The sequence below is a fragment of the Pungitius pungitius genome, chromosome 21 (assembly GCF_949316345.1).
Source record: "Pungitius pungitius chromosome 21, fPunPun2.1, whole genome shotgun sequence".
Lineage (NCBI taxonomy): Eukaryota > Metazoa > Chordata > Actinopteri > Perciformes > Gasterosteidae > Pungitius > Pungitius pungitius.
In genome coordinates this window covers 1,054,839-1,080,525 of record NC_084920.1, presented here as the reverse complement: position 1 = coordinate 1,080,525, position 25,687 = coordinate 1,054,839, and the positions used below count along the sequence as shown (strand labels likewise).

General features: G+C 45.1%; 2 protein-coding genes across 3 annotated transcripts; one reads left to right on the top strand and one right to left on the bottom strand.

The window, feature by feature from the left end:
• Nucleotides 1–91: 91 nt before the first annotated feature.
• atpaf2 (ATP synthase mitochondrial F1 complex assembly factor 2) lies at nt 92–11,108 on the bottom strand. The gene is made up of 8 exons (XM_037463491.2): nt 10,531–11,108; nt 10,397–10,441; nt 10,071–10,219; nt 9,754–9,851; nt 9,257–9,337; nt 9,012–9,124; nt 1,065–1,180; nt 92–957 (listed from the first exon to the last, which is right to left on the bottom strand). Exons 1-8 carry the CDS (start codon nt 10,634–10,636, stop codon nt 820–822), a joined length of 846 nt encoding a protein of 281 aa, XP_037319388.1. The 5' UTR covers nt 10,637–11,108; the 3' UTR covers nt 92–819.
• On the top strand, nt 11,095–24,266 carry LOC119212455 (NADPH oxidase organizer 1-like). 2 transcript variants are annotated; one of them, XM_062560021.1, is made up of 10 exons: nt 11,095–11,467; nt 11,820–11,879; nt 12,249–12,356; nt 12,445–12,546; nt 12,650–12,780; nt 13,685–13,744; nt 22,304–22,449; nt 22,557–22,676; nt 22,760–22,877; nt 23,050–24,266. In XM_062560021.1, the coding sequence occupies exons 1-10, from the start codon at nt 11,276–11,278 to the stop codon at nt 23,774–23,776; spliced, it is 1,764 nt and encodes a 587-aa protein (XP_062416005.1). In that variant the 5' UTR covers nt 11,095–11,275; the 3' UTR covers nt 23,777–24,266. The 2 variants fall into 2 exon arrangements, with proteins under 2 accessions (XP_062416005.1, XP_037318756.2); XM_037462859.2 differs by lacking the exons at nt 11,095–11,467; nt 11,820–11,879; nt 12,249–12,356; ... (1 more) ...; nt 12,650–12,780; nt 13,685–13,744 and adding exons at nt 20,548–20,711; nt 20,813–20,893; nt 20,986–21,058; nt 21,971–22,154 and having other exon boundaries at nt 22,247–22,449.
• Nucleotides 24,267–25,687: the final 1,421 nt, after the last annotated feature.

Genomic DNA, 25,687 nt, shown 5'->3' with positions numbered 1-25,687 from the left:
GCTTGATTGGACATCGGATACATCCGTCATGAGAGTTGGGCGATTGTAAATAACAGACACCAAAGGTTGCGGTAATAAAACCTAATGGTGATTGTGTGACTGTAGCAGTCTTCCTTATAGATTTTAATGACACACAACAGACACGCAACAATATGTTTTGCTGTGTTTGGACTTTAGTTCTCTATAATCTTTACTGACATTTTGCTTACAAAAAGGTGGAATTTCAACAGTAATAGTAGCAAGACCTTAAGCATTGAAATAACAAATTAATGAAAAATCAGTCTACTTTTCCATTGGATTAAAATCGTTTAAAAAGAAACAACAAAGTGGAGATTACACTAATGAATAGGTATCTTTATACATCACAAAATAAATACAACATGAATATGGTCGATCTTAACTACAGAAAACCATTTGAATGCAGTATGTTTAATCTATTGCAGACCAAACAATGTACACAGCACAATTAGAATGGAGAGTGTGACGTTCTTATAACATTTGTTCTTTGCAGCGTACAAATGTGGCACAGTGCGAAAGCAGACTCGGAATTAACATTCCGCCACCAAACAGACAACATTAGTCACTGCTCTGTTGAAACCATGCGGAGGGTCCAAAATGTTACGGATGAGTGGAAACTCGCTGAGGGGTGGCCCACTTGGCCACAGCCACATATTCACACAGCATAAAGACAGCCAATGTTGACTCCATAAACAGTCACTGCCAAACAGGATGTGTTGTTAGTCTCAATAGAAAGAGAAGCACGGATACACAGAGCTGCTTGGTATGTTCTCATTTGATGTCGTTTTGAGCTCATCCCTCTCAGTCCTGCATAAGTTTGCGCTTGACGGTCGAACTCTCCGATGCGAGGTGAACAAAAAGAGCTCCAGCTGCGGTTCGTGCCCTCAGCTCGTACATGTCATAGTCATGGGCCCACTCCACGTTTCCCCAGAACCCAATCTGTGCAGGGGCAGAAATACATGTTACAGAAGTGGAAGATTCTCTGCAGGGACTCAATTGTTACACTCAAGCTATAACAAGCAAAAGATATTTTAATACTCTCCTACCTGGTATTCCTCCTCCAGTCTGGAGAGCAGCACAGCTTGTTCCACTGTCAGATGCCTGTCAATCATCCCCATGGACAACACAACTGACTTCAGCTGGGTGATCACATACTCAAGGCCTGCACAGGAGAAACCATATTATTGTACAGCTCTGTCCTTCTACAATTAAAGCTTACTACTATATACTTGTAAGAGCCATTTTTGTTATTGTTTGTCTGTTAGCCCCACCCCCTAGGGAGGTGAGAGGAGGCGTTTCAGTTAGGCCGCAATGGCTATATAATCAGAAGGGTTACTGGGCACAGGTGTTGGGTGTTGGAAGGGAAATAGTTTTTCGACCGTGAAGCGTCAAGCGTAAAGGTAAACGTGAAAAGTGAAACGTGAAGCGTCAAGCGTAAAGGTAAACGTGAAGCGTCAAGCGTAAAGGTAAACGTGAAACGTGAAGGTAAACGTGAACAAATTGGCATTGGTATGTTAATACAAAGAAGAACAAAATAAAGGACAGCAAAAAGACTATGGTTGACTCATGAACTTTGTCACGCGTCAAAAACAATCCACACGAAACCCCAACCAAGAGGAACTCAATGTGCGAGGCAAAGGGCCTCTACATTTAAGTCGAAAAACTCGCTTCGTGGGATAGGAGCGGCAGCAGTTTGGTGCTGTAAAAGGAGCAGCTGTGGAGCCGCGATTGGAGCGGCGAACCCAGCGGCAGTTTGGAGCCGCGATTGGAGCGGCGGACACCGCGGAAGTTTGGAGCCGCGATTGGAGCGGCGAACCCAGCGGCAGTTTGGAGCAGTGATTGGATCGGCGAACCCAGCGGCGGTTTGGAGCAGTGACTGGCGACGCAGTCTGAGCGGTGGCTGTTTGGTGCAGCGGACAGGAGCGGCAGCAGTCGTAGTTGTGCGGTACGGAACTTCACTCACGGAGGTAGAGACCGAGCGTCAGCGCACCTGCATGCAAGTGTCAAGGTATGTGTAACGCTACATACAGGGTGAACATTGTTCTAATTGCGTGCAAACATGACTTTACGTGTAAAAGCCACGGCATTTGTGACTGAAAGGAACTGAGCAAGTATTCACAAAAACGAACGTGCATCTTGGACAATGGAAGAAGCACACGCTGCTGATCCTGAACTCTTACCTGAGACAGAGTCTCAAGTTGAGTCAGGTAAAATGGACTACTCTGTAAAACGACGGACTGTTAAATTGACAGAAAAGGCACTTATGGAAAAAATTGTACGCCTGCAAAAGGAGAGAAAGGTAAAATTTCAAAGGGCACATAATCTCAAGGAGATAATTGTTGATTTGATGGGTGATAAAAGCTATGTCACAGAGGTAAAAGGTACATTTGAAAAGTTTAAAGTTCTTTGTGGTGAAGCAAAAGAAAACCATGATGCATTGATGAAGTTGGTACCTAAAGAGGAGGTGGAAAATCATGAAATGTGGTATAAATTAAAAATGCTTAGCGTCAAGGTCTTTATTGATGATATAGACAAATGGTTAGTCTGCAATGAAAGTTGCCCCAATACTAAAATTGTCGATATTCATAATGATGTGGTTAATGTGGAGCCTCAAGACAGCATTTCAAATGTTGGATCCAATGCTTCCAACATATTCTCAGAGCGAACCAGTAATGCGTCTAGGGTCAGCAAGGGTTCAACGTCCTCCACAAGGCGTCAAACTGAGGCAGAAAGGGCTGCACTCATGGCACGTTCTGCAGCGCTACAGATGAAACATGTTCTGGAGGAGCAGGTTGATCAATTAAGGAGAAAACAGGAACAACTTGAAATTGACACAGAATTAGCAGCATCTACAGCAAAGTTGGCAGTGTTGAATACCTCAAAGCATGGCAGTGTTTTAACTACACAGTCAGATGGCATGGATTCATACTTCATAAAGGGAACCAAACTTAATCCTTATGCTGAACAATACAAACTAGTGCAAAAGGAAAAACTTACGCAAAATTACTCAATGCCTGCGAGCGCTCAGTTAAAAGTGGAAAACCCAATTGAAGCAGGCAAGTACGACAAAGCAGCAGCTATTGAGAAAAAGGACAAGTGGCAAGAATTTGATCGAATAAAGCTTCAATCAGATTCCAAATCTGGTGATCCGCAACCAGCATCATTGCAAGGCAATCCTCAAGTAAATGGAGATCTCTACAGTCTGTTACAAAGACAAAATGAAGTTACAGCACTTCTTGTACAGTCACAGAACTCTCAATTCTTACCACGCAGAGAAATTCCCATTTTTGATGGTGACCCTTTAGAATTCAGATCATTCATTAGAGCTTTTCAACATTGTGTCGAAGCTAAAACAAACCAAGGAGACTGTTTGTATTATCTCGAGCAGTTTACTAGGGGGCAGCCTAGAGATCTGGTGCGTAGTTGCCAGCATATGGCTCCAGAAAAAGGTTATGCTATGGCCAAAGAACTTCTCGGAAGGCATTTTGGAAATGAAGTAAAGGTCACAGCTGCCTATGTGGACAAAATCATTGGATGGCCCGCCGTTAAGGCAGAAGACGTTAAAGGGCTACAAGCATATGCATTGTGTTTACGAGAATGCTGCAATGCTATGGAGGAGTTGCAATATTTGGATGAACTCAATATGCCAGCCAACATGAAAGCAATCATGCAGAAACTTCCATATAAGCTCAGAGAAAAGTGGAGAGCAGCTGCATGTGAAATCTCAGAAAAAGAAGATCGCAGATCTGGTTTTAGAGACTTTATAAAGTTCATTGAGTATCAAGTCAAAATCATTTCTGATCCTATCTTTGGCAACATCCAGGACATTCAAGATGGTGTAAATAAAGGAAGCAGCAAGACAAAACTAAGTCAAAGATTTCAGTCTAAAAGAAATAGCTTTGCAACTGCTGTCTTTATGTCTACTGAACCAGCCGTAAGTGTAAACAAGAAAAGCGTTGAAACTCAAACGCAAATTAGTGCACCTACAGCACCAAATGTTTCCTGTTTGTACTGTACATGTGGACACGCATTGGAGAACTGTCCACAATTGAGGAAAAGAAGCCATCGCGAAAAGTTGGACTTTATGAAAGAAAAGGGAGTTTGCTTTGGTTGCTTGCACCTAGGACATATGAGCAAGAGTTGCAGTAAACGCTTATCTTGCAATGTTTGCCACCAGAGTCATCCCAGTGTGCTTCACATTGATAGAAAGGAAAGGAGCAAAGGCGAAGAGCAGCCAAAGGAACGGCCGGGGAGTGGCACAACTGTCTCTACTTGTGGTCATACGGGGGCCGGAGGCAGTAACGGCATCCTTTCAATCCTACCTGTTAATGTTAAGTGTACGAAAGGAAACCAAATCATACAAACTTACGCATTCCTGGACCCAGGAAGTACAGACACTTTCTGTTCTGAAAGTCTAATGGAGAGACTGAACATTAAAGGAAGAAAAACAAGGATTAATCTACATACAATGGGTCACAGTAGTACTGTTCCAAGTTGTATTGTCGAAGGCTTGGAGATCTCAGAATTTGCTCACAATCAATTCTTTGAGCTTCCAAGTGTGTTTACTCAAAAGGTAATGCCAGTGTCGACACAAAATATCATATCCGAAGAACAGTTGTCAAAGTGGACTTACTTGAAAGAGGTAAATATTCCCCGTATTAACGCAGATGTTGATTTGTTGATTGGCACAAACGCCTCAAAGTTAATGGAGCCATGGGAAGTAGTCAATAGTCAAGGAGAGGGACCATATGCAGTAAGAACTCTATTGGGCTGGGTGGTTAATGGACCTCTCAATGGGAACTGTGCAAAGCAGGGTGAGAGTGGCCACCCTACGGTTAGTGTAAATAGGATTGGTGTTGACAGATTGGAAGAACTATTGATGAAGCAGTACAACCAAGATTTCAGTGAAAATTTCTCTAATGACAAAGAGGAGATGTCAGTAGACGAAAGGAAGTTCATGGAAGTAGTGAAGGGTTCAGTGCAGCTTAAAAAAGGACAGTACAACATAAGGTTGCCTTTTAAAGCACCTCATGTAACTATGCCAAACAACTTTTCCGTTGCTAAACAACGCATCAGCTCACTGAAAAGAAAACTTCTAAAAAATCAAGGTTTTCACAAAGAATATGCAACCTTCCTTACTGATGTCATCAATAAAGGATATGCGGAAAAGGTTCCAGAGCATCAGTTGGAACGGACAGATGGGAAAGTGTGGTTTCTCCCTCACCATGGAGTATACCATCCACAGAAAGGAAGCCTGCGCGTTGTGTTCGACTGCGGTGCAGAATTTAAAGGTGTCTCACTGAACAGTCAGCTCCTACAAGGACCAAACCTGACAAGCTCATTGTTAGGAGTGTTAACACGGTTTAGGCAAGAACCTGTAGCAATTATGGCTGATGTGCAATCAATGTTTCATCAAGTTAAAGTTGCAGAGGAACACTCTGACTTTTTAAGGTTCTTGTGGTGGCCAGAAGGGAACCTGGAGCAAGAGCTTGTACAGTACCGTATGACAGTTCATTTATTTGGAGCGGTATCTTCACCTAGTTGTGCATGTTATGCTTTAAAGAAGATTGCCGAGGATAATCAAACTCACTTCTCAGAAGAAGTAATAGACACGGTAGCAAGAAGTTTTTATGTGGATGATCTTTTAAAAAGTTTGCCTTCTGAAGAAGATGCTATCCAAATGGTAAAAAACATTACAGCTATCTGCAAGTTAGGGGGTTTTAATCTCACAAAGTGGATCAGCAATAGCCGTGAGGTGCTATTAGAGATTTCCGAAGAACAAAGATCCAAGAACTTCAAGGAGTTGGATCTAGACAGGGATAAATTGCCAGTTGAACGGGCCCTTGGACTACGTTGGTGCATCGAGACGGACGCCTTCAAATTTAAATTTAACATCCGAGAACAACCACATACAAGACGTGGGATGTTATCCATGATCAGTTCTGTCTACGATCCTTTAGGTTTCTTAGCACCTTTCACAATCCCAGCTAAGATAATTCTGCAGGACTTGTGTCGCTTGAAGTGTGGTTGGGATGATTCAATACCCCAAAGCGTTCAACAGAAATGGAACAAATGGATGGAAGATCTCGAGAGTGTGGGAAGTTTCAAGGTCAGCAGGTGCTTTAAACCTAAAGACTTTGGCCATGTCATATCTGCTCAGTTGCATCACTTCTCTGATGCCAGTGAAAGTGCATACGGAACGGTTACATATATCCGGTTGCAAAACAGTAAAAACCAGATCCATATTGCATTCGTACTTGGAAAGGCAAGGGTTGCCCCACTGAAACAAGTGACCATCCCTCGTTTGGAGCTCACAGCTGCTACTGTAGCTGTTAAGGTGGACAAGATGCTGAGTTCAGAGCTGCAGCTTCCTTTGGAAGAGCCACAATTCTGGACCGACAGTACATCTGTACTAAAGTATATAAAAAATGAGGACAAAAGATTTCAAACATTTGTTGCCAATAGAATATCAGTTATTAGAGAGGCGTCACAAGTGTCACAATGGAGATACATTCCCTCAGCTCAAAATCCAGCGGATGATGCTTCAAGGGGATTAAAGTTTGAACATTTAGTTCAAAAGAGATGGCTCCAAAGTCCAAGTTTTCTGTGGAAACCAGAAGAGGAATGGCCAACCCACAGCTTGGATTTGGACATTAGTGATGACCCAGAAGTTAAAAGAAATCTGGCAGTGAATGCAACGACCACTGAAGACAATTTTAGCCCCACCCATAAACTGATCAATTACTTTTCCAGTTGGAAAAGGTTGAAAACAGCAGTAGGGTGGATGCTACTTCTGAAGATGATCTTGCTTTCTTTAAGTAAGAAAAGGAAACTGCTGACAAACGACGGTCGTCAACCGAAAGATATCAGTTTGGAGATGCAAAGATTTAAAGGCACCTTAGGAGGACAAAGGTTGTCTGTAGATAGTCTTTTTGAAGCAGAAATATCCATTATTCGCTTCAGCCAATGGGAAAGATTTCGCAACGAGATTGATGCACTGGCATCTGGGAAATCTAAGGTGAAAAAACAGAGCACCATCTACAAGCTGAGCCCAATTTACAAAGAAGAGCTTTTGAGAGTTGGAGGAAGATTAAATAAATCTTCCATGCCTGAAGAGAGCAAACATCCGCTCATTCTGGCCAAGGATCAACACGTCTCAACGCTCATACTCCGGCATATTCACGAACAACTGGGCCATGGTGGCAGAAATCATGTACTCTCCAAGCTAAGGAAGAGGTACTGGATTACTAACGCCAATTCAGCAGTAAGGAAGGTACTAACAAAATGCTACTTCTGTAGGCGTCACAGAGGAAAGGTGGGGGAGCAACAAATGGCAGATTTACCAGCCGAAAGACTTGTTCCAGATCTCCCCCCATTCACAAATGTGGGTGTGGATTACTTTGGTCCTATTGATGTAAAGAAAGGTCGTAGCATTGTAAAGCGCTATGGAGTGATTTTTACTTGCATGGCAAGTAGAGCAGTCCATCTGGAAGTTGCTTACTCCCTCGATACAGACTCGTGTGTCAATGCGTTGAGAAGATTCAGCTGCAGGAGAGGACAAATTTCTGTGATGCGATCAGATAATGGAACTAACTTTGTGGGAGCTGAAAGAGAGCTCAGAGAAGCGTTAGCTTCATTAGACCACCATAAAGTACAAAAAACGATGGCACAGAATGGAATCAAATGGATTTTCAACCCCCCTGCCGGATCCCATCATGGTGGCATTTGGGAGCGCATCATACGTATGGTTAGGAGGATTCTAAGTACTGTGCTTCATCAGCAATGTCTGGAGGATGAAGGATTTCACACTTTGCTATGCGAAGTGGAATGCATACTCAATGGTCGTCCCATTACACAATTGTCTGATGATCCTAATGACCTCGAGCCATTAACACCAAACCACATTCTGTTGATGAAAGGAAACCCAGTCTATCCACCTGGGCTATTCGAGAAAGGTGATATGTACATTAAAAGAAGATGGAGACAAACTCAGTATTTGGCTGACTTGTTTTGGAAACGGTGGACACAAGAGTATATACCGTTGCTGCAGGAAAGGCAAAAGTGGAATGAGGAAAAAAAAGGATTTTTCCCTGGAGACATAGTTGTCGTTGTTGATTCAACAGCACCTCGTGGATCGTGGATACTTGGAAAGATACTACAAACATTTCCTGATAGGAAAGGACTTGTGCGTTCTGTTCGTCTCCAAACCAAAAGTAGTGTAATCGAGAGACCAGTGACAAAGATTTGTCTTCTTTGCGAAGCAGCAGATATGTAAAAAATAATATTGAACTAGCATGATGTTTATACTGTAAAGTGTATGTAGATAAGTGAATTGAAACTGATTACTTTAAAATGTTTTTTTTGTTTCAAATGTAATGGCTCCTTATGTTATAGAATTATGTGAAATTGTCTTGTCTGTCGCCAGAACCAATTAGGGGCCGGTGTGTAAGAGCCATTTTTGTTATTGTTTGTCTGTTAGCCCCACCCCCTAGGGAGGTGAGAGGAGGCGTTTCAGTTAGGCCGCAATGGCTATATAATCAGAAGGGTTACTGGGCACAGGTGTTGGGTGTTGGAAGGGAAATAGTTTTTCGACCGTGAAGCGTCAAGCGTAAAGGTAAACGTGAAAAGTGAAACGTGAAGCGTCAAGCGTAAAGGTAAACGTGAAGCGTCAAGCGTAAAGGTAAACGTGAAACGTGAAGGTAAACGTGAACAAATTGGCATTGGTATGTTAATACAAAGAAGAACAAAATAAAGGACAGCAAAAAGACTATGGTTGACTCATGAACTTTGTCACGCGTCAAAAACAATCCACACGAAACCCCAACCAAGAGGAACTCAATGTGCGAGGCAAAGGGCCTCTACAATACTGTTAATGCAAAAGTTATTAATAACCCAACTCTAACAATTACCACACAAACCAAATAAATACATTTCTATACATAAAATTCTGTTAGAAAAAATGTTTATCTGGGATCAGCTTGGCGATGATTTACCTGTCAGGGACCAGAAGTTGTAAGAAGTCAGGTGTTGCCGGAAAGTGTCTTTGGTTGCCTTTGGGATCTCAGGACCCAAAATACTGGATGAGGACCCAATTTTGACATCATATCTGCAATTGTGTTGTGAGAAATAAAAACAATGGGGAAAGATTCTGACACGGTTGCTACATGTTCGAAGGATGTGATCACCATTTATCGCTTTAACATGCCTTGACTATGACGAAAGCTAATGCTCCGGTTACCTTTTTTCCATCCAGTGCAGCACAGGGTCCCACTCATTCTTCTGTAGCTCAACCAATGCGTTGGGCTCATCGACTCTATAACTAAACAAAACAAACAGTGGGAACATTTAACGCCACATCTGCCAGAAAGGTCGCTTTTAACAACTTCAAAAAGATCTCTGCAAATAACCAACAACATGTAGATTCTAAGTCAACAACTTGTCTGAATGCAGGTTGGCATTTTTTCCATCAAGCAATCAAGTGCAGGATAGAATCACATAACACGTGTTGTTTCATCCTATTCTTGATGTTGTCTTAGAGGCAAACACGGCCTTTCAACTGAATGGGTGTCAATTAATGATAGACTTTTGATATATGTTGTCATTGGGGTTATGTTGGAAATTAGTTTCAGAACTGTATGAATGAATACCATTCATCATTGTTATCCATGGCAACAACAACACCACGTTTTAAACATGAAATATAAGTATAAGTTAATAAGTAAATAAGTAGTATACCAGACAGTGTCGGTCTCCAGGAACTTCAGGGCCGCAGTGATCATCTGGTCCTTGTCACGTTGGGTGGGATTGTCCAGAGCCGTGTTGCACAGTGTACTCTGCAAGAAGAGCACCAACATTTTATTTTCAGTCACTACATTTTTTTCCCATCTTCTTAGGAGAGCGCTTTGGTGACGCGTACTCTCTCCTCCTGCCGATGACGCAATGATTTCAAGAGGCTTCATTAAAAAACCTTTAAATAAAGCGCTCTCAAATAATACCAAGTAATCCTAAATTGGCCAAAGGATGAAACAAAGTTAAAGCCCCTCCAGCTGTACCAGGTGCATGGTGTAGAACTTCAGTGTGTCCCTTTGAGCATCCCACTCGGTTGCCACGGCGATGGCCAGTGCTTCATTTGGCACTGTGAACAGCTTCCCTCCAGGCGTTTTCAATTTTCTCCTGTCTAGGTTGATCTCATACAAACCACCTAAAGGAAAGGTTGGAACATATCATTTAGTCAGGACGATGATGGTTATTATAAAAACATTAAACAAAGAAAGCTGCGCAGAACACATTCACAGTGGAGAGCACCATGTCCCACTCAAGTTAACCTAAGTGTCCCCAGACAACCCCAGAACTGCCTATGAGGACTTATGACACGTACCTTCCCCTTGGGATATACTGACATCTTGATAAAATCGTTTTCGTTCTGCAAACACAACACATTACAAGAGTCAACAAATCAGCGAGCAGGTTACGTCGTAGACTTCCTGCGTGCACAGTGATGGCGTCTCTTACCTGCTGTGGCTGAGGACTGACTTCTTGCGCACATGTGAACGGGAGAGAAGACGCTTCCCAAGCGGCCGTGAAGCCTCGACAGTCTCCTCAACATAGTGGTGGTCATGTGAAGGCCTAATATTTATAAGCTTTGAAGAGAAGCTAGCGGACAAGCTAAGCTACCTGCTTCGTTTCTGACAGCAGGTCTTTACTTCGTCGAACGCTAGCTTAATAAATCTCTTACGTGTTACCATCGAGTGGTTTTCTTCCGTAACGTTACTGGCTAAGTGTATAAAATTGCTATACCTCTATTAACTGGTACGCATTTTCCTCCACTGATTTCAAATAGCGGCCCCGGTGATCTAGAGCATGCGTGTGACCTTCTGCGTTTCAAAGATAGCGTCGCTAATAGTTCTCGTAGCAGGGAAGTGTAGTTTTTACACGTGTTTCCCCGCACTGCAACGCTACTGGAGAGAACTACAGAAATATATCCCTACAAAGCTGTCCACAATTCGCACCAATCAGCGACCACGATGTAGGCCAGGTGAACTCTGTCGGCCAATTAGAAGCGCGGATTCTGCTGCTCGAAGTCCACATACTTTTCTGGAAGCTTGGCGCCTGGTAAACTAAACTGTGGAGGAATCGGAGGGGATTCGAATGTCGCCGGACCTCTCAGTCCTCTGCCTCCTCTCCGTAGACACCGACAGAGACCACCGCTCGGACGGCAATCAACCGCGATCGGTGCCGAGCCAGCCAAGCGGGAGCCATGCCTGTCCCCGCAGGATACGTCAGCGACTCCCCGGCCGCGGCCTTCGCATCCTCGGCCTCGCTTATTCCTCCGCCGCCGATAAACACCCGGCAGCCCGGTGTTGTCACCTCGCTGCTGTACAGCGGCTCCAAGTTCAGGGGCCACCAGAAGAGCAAAGGGAACTCTTACGACGTGGAGGTTGTTTTGCAGGTGGGGCCGTGAAACGTGTATTTGACTATTTGGGCCAGCTGTCAGGGGGGGGGGGCGGCGTTGATGATCTGTCAGACCGCGTTGTGGTGACTGACAGCTGGGCAGCAGTGAGCCCCGGCCTGTGGGCTCCTACCTGCCGACACCTGCTAACCAGAAAGAGACATTTAACGCGACACTAATCAAAAGAAGTTTTGCATTTGTTGGAATAGTTTTACAAACCTGCATCTTTGTGACTGTGTTGTGCAAGAGTATTAGTTATGTCATAACATCCTTCTATATCATTTGATTGACATGTGATGTGAATGTAGAAGAAACTGAATATGAAGTAAATGTGCACTTTTTTCTTTTTTAGCATGTCACCATGGAGGATTCCTACTTGTGTGGCTACCTGAAGATAAAAGGGCTGACTGAGGTGTGGGAGTATTTGCCTTCTTATTAACTCACAAACATGAACCATTTAAGTGATTTGATGGCAAAACACTCATTGGGTATGTGTAAAGTGTGCTTCTTCTTTCTTGTTCATACTACGGGTGCCGTCAGGGACCCCGACCTGTACAAACAACCTCATATCATAGGTTAGAGGATCATATACATCTCACAATAGGACTAAAGTGACTGATCATAAACATTGATTATCAGCAAAAGTGAATTTCCACCCTTGTAATTTGTTTCATAGGGTGACTGAGAGACTTAATAAAAGCAAAGAGAAGAAAAGCCAAAACGGGTCGAATCAGAATCGCAGCACCAGAGCAAACTATAACATCCGCGGTTTCTGTCGCAGGAATACCCGACTCTGACCACGTTCTTCGCTGGGGAGATCATCAGCGGGAAGCGGCCCTTTCTCACCCGCAAATGGGATGCCGACGAGGATGTGGATCGCAAGCATTGGGTGAGGCCAGAGTCCACGGCCCGCACAGGTGCTCCCTGCAGCCGGCCGGTTCACCGAGACCTAATCCTTCTTCGCTTCTTTTGGCAAGGGCAAGTTCCAGGCTTTCTACCAGTACGCAAAGACCTTCAACTCGGATGATTTTGACTACGAGCACCTGAAGAACTCTGACTATATATTCATGAGGTGGAAGGTAAGGTGCCTCCCGCGTTGAGTGTGTGTGTGTGACCACACGTCGTAGTAAGCCGCCCCTGGACTGCAGCTGCTTCTATTTCTCGCCCCGTGCCTCCCTGCAGGAGCAGTTCCTGGTGCCCGACCACACGATAAAAGACATCAGCGGAGCCTCCTTTGCTGGATTCTACTACATATGCTTCCAGAAATCCACGGCAACCATCGAGGGCTACTACTACCACAGGAGCTCCGAATGGTAAAGTCCGTTTGTTTTTCAAATCAGCAGCCTTGTGGCTGGAAGGTTGCTGGGTCAAACCCCAGGCTCCCTGCAACCTGTGCTGGGGGGAAGCCCCTCGTGGACAGAACGTCCACTTCTCTGTCAGGCCGCCCTTAGTTTCCCCCCTCGCTCAGATCTGTTTGATGAATGTGGCCTTTTTGAACAGCTCCTAGTTAGACTGCGTAACCTTATACGGATGAAGCAGAACAATCTGACCCTCAGTTTGTTGGGTTTGATTAATACGGTTGTCAGGCCTGGCTTGAAGCAAACTGAGGCCTGCTTGTACTTTAGTGTTTTCAATTTCGTTTGACATTCTTTGGCATTTCTTTTCATGTGCTCTGCACATAATGGTTTGGCTATTGTTCCAAGCACCCCCCCCCCCCCCCCCCCAGATTTCATCCCATCCAGTATTTTCCATTTCTTTCTGCGACCCATACCACGAAGCAGTGTTTTTTCCCCTCTCTGATGGTTTCTAATAGTGGTCATTTATTAACCGCTGGTGTCATTCCTGCTGTACCATCGACGTTGATCCCCATTGGGAGGACTGAAAAGGGCTTCTTCAGAGGACCCACCACACACACAGAAAACACTCGCTTTGCCCTCAATTCATTTAGTTCAAGTCTGTCTGCTTTCAGATGGCAACATCTGTCTTTTCTATTCTAGTAAAGCGTTTCATTTTTTGCGGTTGTTTTGGCTCCAGTTGTATCAGCAGATCCAGGTCCAGCCAACTTGTGTGGGTGGACACACTCAATGCTTCACACTTTTAATACAGTCCACTCATGATTTGAAGTCAACACGGCCAGGTTTAAAGTTCCTTTGAACACCTTAAACCAGCACAAAGTCTTTTCACCATGTGGTAAGGGCCTGTGACCCTGTGCTGCAGGTACCAGTCCCTGAACCTCACCCACGTTCCCGAGCGCAGCGCAGCCATCTACGAGTTTCGGTGACCCCGGCCGCCCGCCTGCAACCTTGGTGAACACAGACTCGAGGCAAAGCAGAAGGTCAGCAGATGCTGCCGAGAAGTGCAAAGTGGTAGGTGTGGCCAACAATCGGACGCAGGGGGGGGGGGGGGGGGCGCGCTGGGCGGATGGATGGATGGACGCGGAGGAGCAGCCTGCAGCTCGTGAAGTTACCACCACCAGCAGAAGACTTTCTCCATTAGGTTCACCGTCTGCGGGCCTCAAGACACTTTGACAGCCGAGGTGGCGTCCCGCCCCCCCCCCCCAGCGGGGTTTGATCGGAGCTTTAACCAGCCCATAAGCTACAGCGGCAGTATTTCGGAGCTCTTTGTTTGCCCGCCAACAGGATATTTGTTATTTTCCTCTAAGTGATGGAGGCAGAGTGACACTAAAAGGCAGCAATGTGAGTGACAAGCAGAACAAGCTTTGCCCCCCCCCCCTCCCTCGACATGCGGCTGCTGTGGATCTTGTTCTATTGCATTTGCACAAAGATGGACTTTACGTTGCTAATGATGCAGGATCCACGCGCTGCGACCAGCTTCTTAACCAGCTTTTAAGGGTTGGACGGCGGGGGCTCAGAGCCAAACACACAAGTATTCATTTTTTGTTTTGTTCTATCTATCAGACAAAGAGCTTTTTTTACTCCCTCATTTGTCCTTTTAAATGAAGATGTTTCTGTCCCCGAGACTATGCAACGCTTTTAACATGGCGCTCTTAAAACATAAAACCTGCAGTTTTCAGAGACAGAATTTTATTCTATCCTCAAATATATATAAATATATGAAAGAAAAGAATCTATCAAGTTAAATTGCCTAAAAACACTCCCTGATCATGTTCCCTTCCCACGTGATGGTGCCATCTCTCAGAGTTGTATTAAAACAGTGTGTTTTGGTGTTTTTGAGAATAAGCCTGGATTTAAATGACGGTATGACTGTAAAGAATGGATTTTAAAAAAAAATTACTGTTCACTGTGTCTTTCTTATTTGACCAATATACACCTCACTTTAAGGATTTATTCATCTTAAAGTCTAAAACAATCTGCATCACAGTCAAATAAACCAACGTGGACTGATGAATTAGTGATTATCGCTGAAACAGTCATTCATCTCTCCGTAGGAGTGTTGGGCAGATTGACATCTTGACCTAACAACTTAAGTAGGTGTATTCCTCCCGAAGGGGGGGTGGTGAATGCTGCAGGATTCAGGACAATTCACCCAATCATAGTGACATTTTCCATAAGTCCTCCACAGGGAGGCATCAGAGGACCAGAGCAGCTCATTGAGCAGCATCAGCTGCCACATGGACCGCTGCCCACGACTAATGCAGCTGCAATCCACATAATAGACATAAATCCCCCTGTAACTCGCAAACGCTAGCATGCTAACGTGCTAAAGTAGGAAGATAAACACGGTGAAAGACGGAATCGAACTGGTGCGCGTCGTCCGTTCGGCTGCTTTCATTTTATGTTTCACCACCTTCAACCAGGTGGGAGCAGCATTCTTATCCTTCCACAAGTGCAGGTGTCTGCAGAAGTAATTACGTGTGATTATTGCACACTAATAGAGCAAATGGGCACATTCTCCTTGTGACGTCTCACCTGCTTATTAACGCACATCACCTGTTTAATATCATCAGCTTCCTTTTCCCTGTGAAAATAAAATCCATTTCAAATGAGAGCAGCAGAAATATCAAAGGCCTAAAGAACGAAGACCGAGCAGTCAAAGTGAGACGAGTCGGCTTCAGTCTGACAGTGACACTAAGTATGGGTTCACTGACTGCGTATCACATTCACAAGGTTATTGAGACAAATGGCTTTTCCTGGTTTAATTGGAGATCTTTAGTGACTGAGGTGCTGCACGTGTCGCTCTCACTCCTCTCGATGCGTGCTGCCTGTGGTTCTTGACCCTCGTGACCCTCCCTCCAGACCAGTGAAGAACCCCCGGTTCAGAGGAGACCTCAGGACATCAGCGCGACCATAACAAGTCGAACGCACCACGCAGGTGTCACCTGTCCGCCCACTCGGGAGGGAAGTTTCTCAAAGACCATTGTGACGCGCAGCTGGATCCGGTCCCAGAGCAACAGATCGTAACCACGCGGCGGGTGTGACTGTTGTGGTGGCCGCGCCCTGAGATGTGATCCTTTTCGTAGAGGGGCCTTCTCAGCACGCTCTTCAATGCCAGCAGACACCTGCAAACCTGCTGAGTGCTAGTTAGCAGACGTTAGCATGCTAACGTGCTAAACCAAGAACTACGATGAAAGACGGAATCAAACTGGTGGGCGTCGCCCGTTCGGCTGCTTTCATTTTATGTTGCACACCTTCAACCAGGTGGGAGCAGCATTCTTATCCTTCCACAAGTGCAGGTTACTGCAGAAGTAATTACGTGTGATTATTGCACACTAATAAAGCAAATGAGCACGTTCTCCTTGTGACGTCTTGTGACGTCTTGGGACTTTTTCACCTGTCTAACATCATCAAAGCGAAACCTGCAGTCTGACAGTGACGAGTTGGGTGTAGTCCTCACACATGAGTTTATTTGAATTGTTTGAGGTTTGGAACACAAAGGAAAGAGTTTGTCAACATGTTTTTTGACAGAAGTGTACATACGTGCAGATGTCTGATTAAGGTTTCCTTAAAAAAGATTTTATGCAGCACAGTCAAGAGTGTGTGTGTTTACATGTGTTCATATTATTCAGATATATTTATGTATATTTATATATATATATATAATACTCACACCAGTTTGGACTGGGTACGGTCCATTGTCTTATCCTTCAACTTCATGAAGAGCAGGTGTATCCACCTGCGAAGGTAATTACACATGATCATTGCAGTAAAAGAAGTACACAGTGTCCCATTGACATCATGCAAGACCTTTGGGTGAACCGTCCTGATGCTGCGCACAAAAGAAATCCAAAAACATGCTGGGAAGTGTCTGCACCAACATGTGACATGTCACAAGTGACACCTGCAGAACTGGGTTCTGGGTTAATGGGTTCTGTAGCTGTTAGTTGGTTTGAACTGGGGGAGAGTTTGCAGAACGCACAACACACACACACACACACACACACACGTGCACGCAGATGGGATGGGAAGATGGGAATGTGCAGAAAAGAAGACAACACAGTCAATAAGATTGTAAATGAAGGTAAGAAGAGACCTTTTTGATGAGTGTAGATCTCTAGAGTTCTTTCTGTTGGGTCACATTCCTCAGAGGCCCCCCCGGATCGCGGTGCTGGATGATGTTGTGCACGTTTGGGACTCTACACACAGGCTTTCCTGCTGGTGCATGCAGTGCTTCACGACTACTTGTTCACTCACAAGACTACATGGAAACCTGAGAGCGCCTCCACCAGTGAGACCAGTGGGATCATGTTTTCATCTGGAATGGTTCTCCACAGATGGACACTCGGTATTGTTTGCCAAAGGCTGTGCAGGGTGTTTCACTGGCTGGTTTAAAATTAACTGACAAACTGAGCCAAAAAGAATGATGTGGTAATTTATGAAAAAACCCACAGCAGACTTGCTCATGACTGAAAGCGTGAGGGGGAAGAAGTCGGTGCTTCCTCCTTGGTTTCATCATTTAATCCGGATTAGGATTCAAATGATGAAACCAAAGAGTTGGGAAAGCTTTTGTTTCTGCAGGTGAAGAAACTCAATGAGTTCAATGAGTCACCTGGAATGTTGGTGACATTTCACCTGTCAGGTCCAAGAACCACAAACAAGTGATTGAAATGATCCTCTCTGGCTGGAATATTATGCTTTATGCTCCAAATCCCACGAAAAATACAATGGTGACACCAAAATTGAAGATTTTAAATGTTTTCATTCTTGATGAATTCTTAATTAATGTTTACTATGTTTCTTGATTGAAATGAATCATGATGCATTTATTGGGGAAATGATCATTTTATGCAAAGTTCAAAGGAAATGCTGGTTTACTTACACAGTACATCGGTTCTCTTTATGGTCTAAACAGGGCATTACATACCGAAACCCTTTGTGATCAGATTGATGGTGGTCATGTGGTCATGTGCCTGGAGGAGGGGGGGGGGGGGGGGGGGGCGGGTTGGACCAGCTGTTTGTATGTGATGTGTTTTAGAGGCTTCCTGTGCTGCGGTTTTCTTTTTAATGGATGACGACAGTGTGGTCGTGTCCTTGTGCGTCCTTGTGTGCACTACCTTTTGTTTTGCTCTCTACAAAGCAAAAGCCACAAAAATCAGGCTCCTCTTGTTCATGACATTACGCACAGGTGTCGACGTCTCCCCACGTTGTACACAAAGCTGGACATTCCTGCCCTTTTACACCACAACACGTTGTGTGTGTGTGTGTGTGTGTGTGTGTGTTTGATCACATCCTGGCATCACTTCAGACTACGAGTCCACAGCGAGGTCCATCTGATGAGTGGTCGGGGACAACCCCGCCGGCCCTGGTCCAACTCGGCAATCCTCACTTTGAAGAAACACCTGTTCCCGCCTTCTCTCTCTCACACACACACACACACACACACACGGCTCTCCACACTAGCTCCTGATAAGGAAATATTGCTGGCAGATGACAAGTGTGAATGATTGCATGCGTAAAGGAGTTTTAATTAGTGGAGTTGAGGATGTCAGAGAAGCGATTGAGTACGACGGCGTCTGATGTGACGCATTCTTCAGAAAAACATGCGGCTTACATGCGTTGACCAGGAGGTCGCTAGCTTAGCACTGTACAAAACTTCTACTTCATACAAATACTGTGTGTAAACATTATACAGTGGGTACGGAAAGTATTCAAACCCTTTACATATTTCACTTATTGTTTTTTTTGTACCTTTTGCTAAAATCAAAAAGGTTCATTTTATTTCTCATTAACGTAGACTCAGCACCCCATCTTGACAGAAAAAAACAGAAATGTAGAAATCTTTGCAAATGTATTAAAAAAGAAGACTCATTTAACTCCATGCTGTCCATTTCTCCTGATCCTCCTTGAGATGGTGCTACTCAGCCTGCTGTGTTTAATTAAAGCTAATTGGACTTGATTAGGAAAGGAACACCTGTCTATGTATGACCTTACAGCTCACGGTGCACGTCAGAGCAAATGAGAATCATGAGGTCGAAGGAAGGGTCAGACTGGGCCGAATGGTCACCGGCCGACGAGACCATGACCCCAAGCACACAGCTAGAATAACAAAGGATTGGCTTTGGATGAACCTTCTTCACTGGCCCACTGGATCTGCAGAAGAGAACAGGCAGATGATTAGCAGATCCAGGTGTGAAATACTCCTGGCTGTACAAGCTCCAAAGGTCTTATGACCGTGTGATATTTCAGTTTCTTTTTTTAATAAATATGCAAAGTTTTCTACATGTTTTTTTTCTGTCAAGATGTGGTGTTGAGTTATGGAGGACTAAAAGTGCCACAGTTAAGTAAATAAAGACAATTAAATAATTACTTAAATGTGTCATTAATTAATTAAAATACAGATTCATTTTATAAAAAATACATATTTCACTATTTACATTTCATGATCCTGCGTTGCAGTGCTTTATGAATTACTTAAAACTGTCAAACTGACCCATCAAAGTCAGTGGGCGGGGCTAACGCGAATCCAGTCTGATCCATTGCTTTGGTAGAGTACCTGGCCACGGCAGTATTTTGTTCCTGGCCCAAACTATTTGTGGCATACAGATGGCCACCATAAGCTCATCAGGTCAGTGATATTAGCAGATAAACAATGCGTCTTTCTAGATGTTTCATTACAATTCATGTGTTTGCAACAGGTGGAGATTTGTTGTCCACGGTGGGGTGGATGGATTCAGTCGTTTAGTAGCTCTGCATCAATCTAGTATCCGGAATTGATTTGTCTTGACTTGACACACAGGATAACCAATCAGGCGTTAGGTTCCGCCTACCAACTTTTGATGGGTCAGTTTGACAGTTTTAAGTAATCCATGAAGCACTGCAACGCAGGTTAATGAAATGTAAATGTAAATAGTGAAATAAGTATATATGTATTCTACATAACATGAATCTGTATTTTAATTAATTAATGACACATTTATTAACACATTTATGTATTTAATTCTATTTTCAATTAATTAATGACACATTTAAGTAATTATCTTAATGATGTGTTTATTTATTTAATTGTGGCACTTTTAGTCCTCCATACTGAGTGTCCATTAACGAGCAATAAAATGAACCTTTTTGATTTTAGCAAATGGTTGCAGTGAATCAAAGAGACAAATGTAAAGGGGTCTTGTGTTCCGTACCCACTGGATCTCGTGTGGTGTCAGCTGACTGAGAGAAACGATGCAAACGATGTTTGTTCATTCCATTTGGAAACAGTCAGGCCAACTTTTTCTGTTCCGAGCCAACTTCCTGGCTGGGTGTTACTAATGTTCAGTGTACGGATAAATCAACCTCTTCATGAGCTTGTTCGCTAACTGAAGAAGGTGAATTAGCTTGTTTTAGCTACTTATGGAAGTACTCTTACTTCAGTCAGTAGCAAAACTACAATGAACTGAAATGTTTAAGAACAAAACAGGTTATGATGAATAATCAAATAACAAGCAAATACGTCTACATTCTCTATTATTTGAATGTGATGACGTTGTTTCACCAATCACCCAATTTAAAAGTTGTGAAGGAAACTACTCTTTCATGACTGATGCGACCTCCAATTTGGATGCTGGCAGAACATGACGTCAGTCCCGTTTGACCAATCCCCTGCACGGGCATCCCTTTTCCCTCCGCGTGGAGCTGCTCTGCCTGACTCCGCCCCCTTCACCTGCGCTTGAAATAGAGCGCAGCCTGCAGAGCGGAGTTCAAATACCGAAGGTCCCTGAAGCTGCTCCGCATCTTCATCCTCATCCTCATCCCCAGACGAGTGGACCATGGCCGGGGAAGGACGCTTCGTGTTCAGTGCCCGAGTGATCGGGGCCGTCCACAGGGACACACCCAAGATGAAGGTGAGGAAGACCTCGTGTGAGCTGCTGGATATGTGTGTGTGTGTGTGTGCGTGTGTGTTAATGTTTGTGTGAAGGTTTCAAGTCCTTTTCTCTCTCCCCAGATGTTCATGGTGTCTGTGTTGTGGTCCGACAAGACGGAAGTTCTTGTCTACAGATCCTTCAACGATTTCAAGCAACTTCATGTAAGACCAAAACATCTCCCCCATGATGAATTGGGTCCGTTTTGTTTTGAAGGAAAAATAATTCCGTAATGTGTTTGTTTTCATCTAAACAGAGGCAGCTGAAGAAGAGATTTCCACGTGTGAACCCTTTAAAGAAAAATGAAAGAATGATCCCTAAATTTAGAGGTAAGATTATTTTAACGGTTTTCGGAGGTTTATTTAAATTATCTCCGAGCAACTGTGTATTAGCAAATTATATGAAAGGTTTAATATCCGCAATCTTAATTGTAAAATTACATTTGTAAGAGGTTTGTAAGTTGTTTTTTGCAATCCATAGAATATAACGTGCATATAGAGACCAACGTAGCTCTGGTGACCCGGTTCTTAGAGAAGGTCACTGGATGGACGTGCACGGCCCGCAGAGACGTGCACGTCCATGCAAGCGTTCACTCTTTAATCAGCGCCTCGCGCCCCGCCCCCTAGCATGGTGTTAGCATGGCGCTAGCCTGGTGTTAGCATGGCGCTAGCCTGGCGTTAGCATGGTGCTAGCATGGCGCTAGCAATAACAGGACCAAACTGCTGACAAGTGGCTAAAACAGCAAGAGAGTCTTTAGCTAGCCTTCACTAGCCTTCGTGACACTGACTCGTGCATAATTAGGACATAATTAGTCATAATTTTCCTCCTGTCTTGTTCTATTCATGTATCACATATCAACAATCTGCCTTAAATGTAGTACTATTTGGGGTACTTTAATCTGAGTTGTGTTTCCTCTTGTCTTTTACAACTCGGGCATAAAGTGATTTAGATAAGAATCAAGCGTTCACAATCATAACCACTGGCTTTACTGGTTTAATTGGTGGTGGGTTGATCATTGTGTTTGAAGGGCTAGACATCCTAATTATTTTGCAACTAATACTTTTATGTATTGCGACATCTTTGGGCACGCTAAACATTTCTGCAGAACTTTTCTAGTTTTATATCATTTGATCTCCTTAAAGCATCCTTTTGCTCTGCATTAGTTTTGTGTCTTGGTTGAATTGTAAGCGTCGTCCTCTCACCCTGGCGAGCATTCACCCTGGACGCGTTCCTCTCTCCAGGGCACGTCAGGAGGAACAGCCTGCAGCAGAAAGGATCTCAGCGCTCCGTCCAACGCATGAAGTCCCTGGAGACCTACTGCGACCAGCTGCTGAAGTGCGACCATACTGTGACTCAGAGCTCCGAGGTGGCTCAGTTCTTCTCGCCCAAAGACCACGACCTGCAGGCCGACTTCACCAAGAACAGGTAGAGGGTCGCGTCGGCGCCGAGCTCCGGGCCTGTGCCACTTCAGTAGTAGCCGTGCGTTCTCAAAGGCCTGGTTTCTCTCTGTCCCACAGCATCATGATGCTGCTGTCTGAAGATCTGCCCGATGGTGCAGGAGGTGCTGATGTGAGGCGCCAGCAGGCGGGCAGCGTCACGCAGCCCTTCGTCAGCCAGACGTACCGCTGTGTGGCTGCTTACGAGACAAAGGACACCAACAACCGCCCCTTCAAGGTCGCTGTGGACGAGGCGCTGGAGGTGCTGATCAAGGACCCGGCAGGTCGGTGCTAAACTTTTCTTCATCAGCTGCCTCCTGAAAAGCTGCAAAAAAGCTCGAGCCGCGCAGACGACCATTTGCATCCTGCTCAGAGTGCGTTTCATCTGCAGGCTGGTGGCTGGTGGAGAACGAGAACAAGCTGCTGGCTTGGTTTCCTGCTCCCTACCTGGAGCTATGGGACCAAGAGGCCGCCGCCGACGATGACGATGATGATGTGTTCCCACTCGCAGGTGTGTGACAAGAATGCACCAGGTGACCTGAGACACTTGATCACAGGACCTTTGGGTTTGACCGTCTTGTTTGTGCCCTTCAGGTGCCCTGTACTGCGTCGTGAGGAGTTACTCCTCCCAGAAGGACGACGAGGTGTCTGTGCCCATTGGCTCCGTGGTGGAGGTGCTGAGGAGGACTGATGACGGCTGGTGGTTCATCAGGTATCTTGTTGCCTCACCATGAGTTGGGGGGGTGGGGAGGGGGGGGAAAGTCACAGCCGCATTTAATAGTTTAGGAGTTGAAATACAGATAAACCGCAGTATTTCTGACCGCATCATGCTGCAAAGTAATGAGTTCCCTCTTCTTGTTTCCTTTCTGCGGTGCTCTCTATAGATTCAATGATAAAGCCGGTTACATCCCTTCCATGAACCTGCAACCGTACAACAACCCACGGGCCGGCCTGTACCGCCTGCACAGAAGGCTGCACGACTCCACTCTGACCCTGACGACCAGCGGGGATCTTCAGCCTTTTCGTCTACCCGGTGTCCTCGACCCTGCAGATCGGTCGGGACGAGGGCCCGATGGGCCAGGTCGTCGCAGGAGGGCCCGGTCTCTAGATATCCTCTCCGAGACCCAGTCGCCGTCCATCACAGCGACGGACGACGGCCGCGCACGCAGCCTGAGCGACACCGTCACGGAGACCGGCTTCTCCAACCCCCCCTCACGTAGCCCCCCGCCCTCACGTAGCCCCCCGCCCTCACGCAGCCCCCCGCCCTCACGTAGCCCACAGTCCTCACGCAGCCCCCCGCCCTCACGTAGCCCACCGCCCTCACGTGCGAGAGACCAGGAGCTGTGTGCGAGTCCCACCGGGGGCGGTGACTGGGGGAGCCGCAGCCCCGACGGCGTCCTCTCGGACCGCTGTGGCTCCAGCATCAGCTCCTACAGCTCCGGGTCTGCGAGCTCCAGCGGCAGTGAGGCGGCTCCCAGGGGCCCCCCCAGAGTGCCCCCCAGGCCCAGAACCGAGGAGATCCTGACCCGGTGCAGCACCATGACCCGCAAGGCCGCCCTGGCCTCCAGGACCCGGCTTCAGGTTCAGCCGGAGTCCATCCACCTCCGTTAGCCGAACGCCAGGCTTCTCGTGAGATCTTAGGGTATCACCTGTAGAAGCCCGTGGTCAGGTGTGTTTGGTGCAGCATCGTTTCTCTTTGAACTAGTGTCGTCGTTGAAGAGCTCGTAACATGGACAAGATGAATGAACACATGTCGCAACTCGTCAGAAGGAGCCGCAAAGAACATGACTGTCATGCAAAAGACCTACTATGAATGTTAACTAGAGGGTTTTAAACCAAACCGCTTTATGTATCATTCTTGATCAATCACAATTTTTAACACTACTTTGGTGATAGAATATCTTTCATCACTGAATGATTGTAACTTTAATATTTTCTGACTGAACAACGATGTGAAGCCTCCTTTATTTGATTAACTTCCATTTCAATTGTATAGATATTTACACTCATGTAGAGTGTGCTGCATTATAACCTGGTCACAAGTTTAACATGTTAATAAAATCAAATTTACACTTCAGTAACTGTCTTTAATGAATATTAAAGTGTGGACCCATCAGGGGAACTAAAAGTGTCCTTTAGCTCCTTCTACATTCTGACTAACTATAACTATAAAAAAGGGGAAACATTCTATCATTGATCCAGACAAAGCAAAAAAACGACAAATTCCCTGAAACACTGCAACAAAGTGTCAATAAACTCCAGTGACGTCACTTTAAAGGAGCAGTAAGGGCGAGGGATCAGTCAGTTTACATCACATGTCATTTAGCTGGTGCTTGCCTCCAAAGCGACTTGCATTGCATTATAACCCAAGCGTTACATTTTACCTGGGAAGCAGATGGCATATGAAACACCTGAGAGATGTAGTGTATTAGTATTATTGTACAGGTTAAATTTTTCATTTTAATCTCCCAAAGGGTAGTTTTGTAATTCATGTTTCCATTTAGTGTAAAAACCATATTGATTGTTTACAAATTATATTTAACATGAATTATTACATGTCTTTTAACTGACTCTTTCATCCAAAGCGACTTACCTCTAAGCTCATTTCAACCATATCGCTCCTCCCCCACTGTGAGAACCCCTCCTTTAGGTAAACAGACATCATTCCACATCAATGTGGCCACTTGTGTTTTGGCTCAAGTTGTGGACGCTCTTCATTCCACAATCCTGCCAAAAAATGCTTCCCCCATGATGAAGGAGTGATCTTATCTTTAAATATTCCAGGATTGCACAGAGCTTGACCCCACGTATGGAGTGTGGGCCGGTCGTGAAGGATCTCTGAGACGTGGACTTCTTACTGGAAGCAACTGGACGGACTGGTTGGGATGGATGTTGATGGGAAAGGGAGTTGCCAAAGGGCGTCACGTGTCAAAAAGGATTCCTGAAAGGCGAGGCCTGAGCCTAAATCTAAGGAACCCACGACCGATCCTCCCTGCCTACTGACCTCCGACCTTTGAGCACTCCACGCAGGACTCTCAGCTGAGCAGAGACAACCAAATGTCAAACAAACATTTCAGCTGAAAGGTGACCTGCATCCCCGTTGGCGCATTTCTACCTAATCGATAGAACCACTTTGAGGCCCCTGCTCGTGATTCACCATCATAAACGCAGTGTTTTGACGCTTATCAAAGGCCAAAATATCCACATCAAGGTCGTTTTATCTCACTGGTTGATGCTTGAAGCTCTGTGAGTCCACACTTCATCCTGAAGCTACTACATTGGGCCGTAAATTAGATTGAGTTGATCTGGCTCGTGTTGAAACATAAATGTGAAAACAAATAAGACCTCTATTGATATGCATTGCCACACCGTAAAAGGAAATAGATGTAAGGGTTTACGGTAACTCCTCTGTTTACTTGAGGAGGGATTATCTTCAGAAGCAAAATGGATGATTAATCAAACACATGCTTCTGTGGACACAGTTTGCACTTTGCTTTTATAACAATCACTAAAAGAGCTCTG